Source organism: Vanellus vanellus (genome assembly GCF_965231255.1).
Source record: "Vanellus vanellus genome assembly, chromosome: 11".
In the NCBI taxonomy this organism is placed as follows: Eukaryota; Metazoa; Chordata; class Aves; order Charadriiformes; family Charadriidae; genus Vanellus; species Vanellus vanellus.
Window position 1 is genome coordinate 13,426,426 of NC_138916.1, and position 8,618 is coordinate 13,435,043.

Sequence of the window (8,618 nt, forward strand, 5' to 3'; positions counted from 1 at the left end):
GCTCTGCAAAATGCTCTACTCCAAGAAGTTGACAGTTGACTCAGTAAGGATGCTGCTCATATTGTAAATTCCCATGTGCAGCTTTGTACTGCTATATCAGGGAAAATTCATGTAGTATCTCAATTAGGCAAAGTAAACTAGCTACTTGAGTATCACTGGTCTTTGGAAAATTTAACCTAGTGGTTTCATCAACTGAAGAAATATTCTCCTTTTTTAGAGACATCTTCCTTTTTGGACAAGACCATGCAGAAAGACGCTGGTCCTATGCAGATGAAAAAGCAAAGGATATAGACACACAAACCTAAGGTGACATCAAAGTTTTCTCATCACGTCTTCTCACTATTCTCATTAATTCTGTTAAATATTTTCTTCTCTGGTCATCTTATTGCTCACAGAAATATGTATGTTTACTGTAGAGACAGTAGGTATAAACATGAAGCTAATGCTTAATTGGCATTCCTGTACTTACAAGCAACACATATTATACAATCCTTTGGTTGCCAGTAAAATTTCTCTATGTGAATATGCATCATGGATCTAAGTAAAGATGAAAACAGCATTGTTTAGTGCCTGGAGTAAAAGTTTTGAGGCCGGAACTCATAAATTCTAATCTCATTTGTAATTCACTTTAGGTAAAGTCATTAACCTTGTTTTGGCTTCCTATATGTCCCTCCTAATGAAATTGAACTCAAATCTGGCATAACGAAGCATATAAGAGAAGAAAGCAGCAGACAGTACAGTCAGCAATAACAAATATGATTTCTGGTATAAGAGGCAAATGGAGGCCAGGTGTGACTCCCTGGGTAGTGTGATAACCACTATTCCAAGCAAGGACAAATCTGGTCACCATTTGAGTAAAACAAGGATTAGGAGAAACAAGCATCAGTCCTAAAATACCTGCCAAAACTATAAAGAAAAAAGTATGCACTCAGAAGAATAAAAAAAGCATTTTTCTTTATTAACCATAAAATAAAAACAGGCGTAGAACCCAAACCCTACTTCCACTGAAGTTGTGTCACAGACACCCATGGTGGCGGAAGGCATTTCCTGTACATGCATAACTTGTATACATTGTTTTTGCCAGAAAACTAATTATGGAATAATAGAATCTTTGTCAACCTGAGGATGAAGTGGGGACCCCAGGATCCAGCAGATGTATATGGGACTGCCAAACTAAATTTCTTAAATAAAAAATGGGCACTTGGGCAAATATGGAAAAATAGTTCATCAAAAACCCCAAAATTAAATATGTCATAAATTCCCCAGTGACTTCTCACAACCTTTACTGCTTTAGTAGGAATACAGACCACAGTGTAGCATCTGAACATTGTTAAAAGATGCAGACCACACAAAGAGTTCAACAATACTTCCTTGGGAGAAAATATTATTGCTCCCAGTACTAGTCTTTTTGACCATATGTGTTGGTGGTTTAGGGAAATGTTTTTCCCTCTTTAGGAAAAGACTAGATCATTTTGTTAATCTAAGATAATATGATATTTTACTTGGAGACATATTTTGTCATCACTTGCACAATGTTTTGTTATATATACCCAAGTAAGCTCTGAGGAAATCAATGTACAGTATGAATTTCTCTCATCAAGACAAAGCCCAATGTAGAAAGATATCGCAATCTCACTCTTGGAGATCAGTTGGTTAATTTTCAGTTGGATTATCATTTTAGGAAGTTTTTAATAAAAACTTTAAAACTTGTAAACAAATTGTCCATCATTAATCATAGAAAATAGATCTTCAAACAACGATGATACTTTGGACAAAACATTTTAAGTCAGTGACCCTGGGAGGAGGCAGTAAGGAACATCTTTCAGATGCTGTACAAAGCTTCGTTATGGAACAGTTCACTACGTGAAACAGACTTCCTTCTCTTTTTTGTTCCTTGAAAATCAACTTTCTGTACCACCAAAAATTGCTTTCCTTGAACTAACAGATATTTTTACTGTTACTAATTTATCTTGAACAGGAGCTTTCAAGGCACTGAACCCTTTAAAAGGTATGCTATGTGTATCCTTTTCTGTTATTATTTGCATTATTCTTTTTTCATTCTATCATTATTTTTAAAGGCAGTTAATGCAAAGAGCATAACAATCTTGTTTATGAGGAAAATATTATTCAACAGAATCAAAACCTTGCTATATGATCCATTGTCCATTTCATACACATATTTCAACACAGATAATGACATCTGGAGTTATGCAGTATATACAGGCCATGATCCAAAAGCTTTTGAGAACAGCCTACATTAATTTCAATTGGCCCTGGATTGGGTTCCTAAGCTATACCATATTGACTCTTTATTTCATACATAATTAATATCAGGAGAAGTTTCTTGGTAAGAAAAGGTATACAATGATTCACCAAGGATACTGAAAAGTTAGTTTTTAGCCTTTGATTCAATTGGAAAGCAACATGATATGTTAGCAACCCTGACTTACCACTGCCTGCTGCTTTTCAATGTTAATTCACATTACCTTTCAGGAGCTCATTTTATTTTTATATAATTATTCCTAGCATGTCTCATCATTTAAATGCCAAACTGGCAACAAGAAATACAGGTAAATTAATTCCCTTGTACCTCTTAGATAAATTCCAGTTGTGGTCATCATTTTCCTAGCTTGGAATAATATGGCTTTTCCTGTTCTTTTGCCACTGTGGTTTTTTGGTTGTTTTTTTGTTTGTTTGTTTGTTTTTTAATAGAAATGGGTGCTGTTCTTAGGAATGTTTACTGAAATAACACTTTACATCTTCCTGTTGCATAACAAAATCATTATTATGGATTCATAGAATCCTAGGATAGTTTGGGTTGGAAGGGACCTTTAAAGGTCATCTAGTCCAACCCCCCTGCAACAAGCAGGGACATCTTCAACTAGATCAGGTTGCTCAGAGCCCCGTCCAACCTGGAATGTTTCCAGGGATGGGGCATCTACCACCTCTCTGGGCAACCTGTGCCACTATTTCACCCTCCTCATTGTAAAAGATTTCCTTCCTATTGTATCTTGTGTTTCATTACATTATGGACTGGCCATTCAGGCAAAGTTCTGTCATGGTTACTCATTTGTTCTTCCGAAATTAGCGGGATTACTCACATGAGTAAATAGAATGTGATTTTGCCTTTAGCTTATACTGATTATGATAACACTTGGTCTGTAAAATAGTGCCGGCCATTGAACTCAGTCAGTTGTAAAAGCCACCTTTGTGTTCTTACTGCACCAAATTTGGTTTGATATATTTCAGATGTAATACACTGGAGGGGAAAAAATAACAAACAAAAAACTCAAAATGCACACACACAAAAAAAGCCCAGAAAACAAACATTAAACAAGAAAACCTACCTAAATCCTAGACTACATTCTTTAAAAGCTGAACACGAATATGCTTCTCTTTACAAACACTTTCTTAGCCAAACAGTAATTCCAGTCTGCCAATATTTAAATTTTTAGCATGACTATACTTTGGTTTAATGCTACCTGCAGGCAAATATGGATTCCTGTCAATCTTAACTCACCATGACTACAGAAATTAAGCCTTCCTCTTTACTATATCCAAAATAAACTTAACTGCAAAAGAACCAGTCTATCTCAAGAAACATCTTGCATACAAAAAATTGCAGCCAACATATAAGTAATATCAGTTTTCACAGATCTCAAGGCTGCCTCCTGATTTAACTGTATATCTAGTTCTGTTTTTCCTCCCAGAATAAGGGGCCAAAGGATGTAGGAAGGTATGAGGGCTACTGCTATTACAACAGAGACTATGCAGGACATAGCCTAATGATGTCATATCAGGGTTGAAATAAGTTTCATACTCCGAGGCTAAACCCCTGCTTGTTTCAATAGAAAATCACGGTATCTTCATAAGCAACAATGTTCTACCTCTCCCACCTTGGCACAAAGACGTAGTAAGTGTCAAACCATTTGGTCTTTGAAGTACTTGCACTACTTGAAGTCCTTTGGAGTATCACACACAGCTCACCTATTCCTACTTGTCAGCACCTTTGTTCAATACATACTGATTTAAGTCCATCAGCTATCTAGCACTTGAAGTCATATTGCTTAAGGCACAGTTCAGTAGCTCAGGAGATGGGCTGATTCTCAGTAACACATTCTTTAAAAACAGAAGTTTAAAGTACAACAGTAATTATACAGTATCAAAATTTTTATAAATCTCTTTTTGCCCCATATTTTAGTGTTTGAAACATGCAAGAAATTCCCTTCAACACATTATCATGTAGACATTGAATGATAATGTTTCCTTGGAATGACTAAACTCACTAACAAAATCACTGTTTTCACACAACACATTTTACATGGTTTTATCAAAAAAATGTTTAAGTGGTGTTGAAACTCACCTTCATTACCAAAATTCCTCTAATGACATGATCAATAGCCCCATAATCTAAATCGTCCTGTTGTTCAAAGTGAAAATATTCTTTCTCAGAAGAAACAGCTTTAATAATTTCAAGATGTTATTGGAATAAAGGCTACTGGCTTGAGTAGCCATTCTACTTGGCAAGTCCTTGTAACCAGTGTTCACCACACCCTGATGAGAAAGAAAAATAAATAGTTGTCAAAGCTTTCATGTATTGGAAACTTTTCATATGTTCTCCACAGATCTGATGCCTGTTTTATACATGCTAGTAAATCAAATTTGCATATTACTGCAGACATGAGTTGCTAAAGCTTTCTTTTACAAGTTAAGGATTCTCTTTAAAACTAATAGCTTACTCTGATGCATGACCAAAGAAAGTCTGCAATTTTGTCAGGAAGCCAGAGACTAAATGAGCTGGGAGGCCAGTCAGGGAACTGGTTACAAAACCATATGGTGCTTATTTTTGAGAATAAGAAATCAACTACTTCTTCAAATTCGAAAACACCTCATGATTGTCTGATAAGAATCACATTGTACAATGTGTTTCACAGATTAATTGCACTCCAGTCAATCCCAAGGAAGAAGATAGAGATACCTTCAAAACCTAAATTCTTTGCAAGTACGTCTGGATTAAGATCATGTTTCTTTAACATCCGTTCATATTATTATGAATGCAGAACATCAAAAACCCACAAAAGGATTCTAATGCCATGCTCTGAAAACAACTTATATTGAATTCTGATCTTGAACACTGTACCCTAAATTATTGTTTCTTTCTTTCATTGCATCATTCCAGGATAGCCATCTGGACATTGCAGTTGCCAGTTCATCCCATATGCAGCCACACATGTTAGCTTCAATACACATCCTGGAGTAAGTCATGACATGATGGTCAAGTATGGCAGCCACAGAAGAAGTAAATACAAGGTAAAATTGAAATACTTTTAGCTGGACTGTTCTTTTCACCTAGCTTTCCAGAACAGGCCAATGCATGTATCTAATACCTGGATGACAGTGAAGGCTGCAAGCATTCTGCTATTGCTTTATATAGTCCACTTCCCAAGGTGGTTCCTGATGAGACACTTTTCCTCCTCGGGTAAATTCCCACATACTGAAATTACAACATTTTCAGTTGCTTCAAATAATGGGTCTTTACAATGGAAAACTACACAGTACTAGAAAGAGGGGAAAAAATCAGCATTATAGTTATTACTGAAGAGTGAGAAGAAGAGAATAGCTGGTGCATAGAGGATATTTCTCATGCACAATAGTATTTGAAGTGTTTTCACAGTACAGAACTCTCACAACTTGGGTAAATTTTTCGCTATGTAAGCTGGGTATTTAAATTAATAGATTGAAAAACCTTTGAGCCCCACAGCATACATGCAGGCCTTCTGTGTACCTAAAGACCACTGCTACACCAACACAAACATAGTGCAACAAGGGACATGCAGTCTAGGTAGCGGACATGGGAAGGAGAGACAACCAATATCCAAACTGTTGATCATATGTGACATTAGATCAGCTCAGGCACATACAACCTGACCCAGAAGAAATTACCTGGAAATGGTTCAACAACAGGAGTATTTAAATTTGCAAGATCTACATAAAATCTGAGTATTTCAATTCAAATTTTCAACAGAAAATTAGCAGAAATATTTCTTCCCCCAGAGGAAAAGGTATAACTGGAGTTTTCCCACTAAGAGAAGATGATGATAGCAAATTTCTTCTCAGCTCTGCCAAACAGAGTTGGGAATTATGCAAACTTGACTACCTTTAATCAGGCCCCAACATTACAAATTCAAAATAGTTTTGACAACTAATTTAGTACAAGGCTGGAGATGAAAAAAAAACAAACAGGAGAGAAAGCTGAGCCCTCCTAGAAGGACATCAGTGTAGGCGAGCAAGTTTATGAACACTTGATATCATCAGTTTTACGATATTTGCCATTCCAGTTTTAACTGCTAGAATCAGATCATTACAGAAAAATAATCTTCCATTCACAAAGAAAAACATCCTTATAACTAAAAAATAAGTTGGAAATGTGACCCCAGAAGAGATAATGAAAGAAAAAGTTTAAGACTGATTACATCTTCAGGCATTTTGAAAACAGTCCCCCATCTTCTTAAATATATCTTGATGTAGGACTGCACTGGTATTAAAAAAAAAAAAACAACCCAACTGGTAAAGCTTGAACTGTCTGGACAATACTGTAACATATGCTCTGGTGGCAGACAAATAATGGCACCTTTGTATCATCTTACCGTTATACACTGCATGACTTTTCTTTTCCAGATCACACCTTAACTTTGTCTTCATCTAAAAACAGTAATCCTCTAAATGGTAATCTGTTAAAATTTACCATTCATATTGTAAAATAGTGACACAGAACAGTTTTTAATATATTGAAATTAGACAAGTCTCTACACTGATTTTTCCCTTTTTCTATATTTGGAATCAGACACTCAAAATTCTTGTTAATAAAGCTCTAGGGATTAATTTAAGGGCATTTATGGATACCATTGTTAAAAATGATGTTACCATGCTTATAAAAGTCACAACACATAAAACATGCAAAGATGGAATGGTGTCTGGATAATATTCCAATTTGTGGTTTCATTACTTATGAAAGACTCTGCTTTGTTACCCCAGAACACATTGGTAAGAATTCCATGACAGATTTCAGCAGTGGCTTCAAAGACAGACAGTCTTTATTGCTATCTATTACTTTTTCATTTGTTAGAGCAACACTGACATTATTTGTATTTTCTCTGCACATCAGTTATTTCTAAATCCTGATGTATAACTGACACACCTTACAAATGTAAAATTCTACAGGATGAGTAATTTCTACTTTACCTCCAGCCTCAGCTCCATAATCACTGATCATTCTTTCACTGACTCCATCATACTCTTAGTGATTAGACCTTTAGTGATTAGAATTGGAGCTTTCTTCTCCAATTTCATGTTTAAGAAAGCAAACCAAGCAAGTTTAATAATTCTTACTAGAAATAAAGAGGGTAAACGGGGAGATATGTAATACACATTGGTGCTTTCAGAAGTAAATATAAAATATTAATCACATTGAGAATGAATTGAAAGTTACTAGGAAATTCTGAGCAGAGAGAAGGATATACTCTAAACCATTGTATAAAAATGAAATAAGACCTAATCCTGAAGCCTTTATTCATTAATAGTTTTTACTACATATCTAGATATACACATATTTCACTAAGCATATTATACTAAAAGGGACATATATTCAGGCTCTGCAGTAGTTATAAGAAGTACCTTACCTGGAATAAGAGCTGTACTAATATTAATATCCACTTTATGCTGTTTGGCAAATAATGCCAGGTTTGCTTCAATATATTCTTGGGACATTTCTTTTGCATAGCCTCCAACACCCTTTGCTGTTTCAGCAGTTATCTTCTAGAGATTCCGCTCGAAGAAATATAAGCTGTTCCAGTGCTGGAGGCCCAAGCAAAAATAATGGAGATGACAGGTATAGGATTATATTTTTTTTCTACTTTTATAAAAAAAAATTATTGCTATAGAGAGGCAAGACAACAGCAGTTAGTCTCTCATCATACCTAGATCTGCTAAAAGAAAAGGGACAAGAGTCAGATTTTAATAAGCGCTAGGCAAATCAGGCTGTGCCAACTTATTTAACAGCTTTACCTCAACAGCTTCTAAATTTATTTTATTTCTAACAAAGATTTCAAAAATAAACTGATCACTAAAATTAGTTTATGCATGTGGAAATACTTACCTGGTGTTTATTTTACTAAAGTAAAACTGAAGTGAGTTTGCCCAAACTGATAAAAGGTTGGTTTTGCTAAGTAGTCACTGCTCAAAGAGTCTGTGCCTAACACATTTAGGCATACAATTTAATAACTTCATTAGAAAAACCTACCTGCCTTCTTAAGTAATGACAGTTGCTGTTCCCTTGGATAAACCACTTACGTTAAGCTTTGCAGGAATTCGATAGCACATTTTCTCCATTGTGGGTTAAAGTATATTATAACCTATATGGATTACTAAAGAGTTTTTGTAGTGCTTTCATTTTTGCTGTAGATACTGCAGTAGTTAGTCCATAATAATTCTATTATATTCATTAATGACATATGTTTAGAATTGCAGTACTAATCATCACTGCTACAATACCAAGGTCCCAACTCAATCTCATACATGCAGAGGAACAGCTGTTGCTGTGCAGATTCCCATTTTATTTT

The 8,618-nt window shown here is 35.3% G+C and overlaps 1 protein-coding gene across 1 annotated transcript; it reads right to left on the minus strand.

Moving 5' to 3' along the window:
• Nucleotides 1-4,041: 4,041 nt before the first annotated feature.
• Nucleotides 4,042-8,388, minus strand: LOC309676421 (NAD(P) transhydrogenase, mitochondrial-like; the record flags this gene model as incomplete). Its single annotated transcript, XM_082488960.1, is given in 8 exon segments — nt 4,042-4,119; nt 4,364-4,467; nt 4,470-4,554; nt 7,199-7,293; nt 7,296-7,335; nt 7,675-7,813; nt 7,815-7,909; nt 8,350-8,388. Coding segments are annotated over 8 exon segments (675 nt in total).
• Nucleotides 8,389-8,618: the final 230 nt, after the last annotated feature.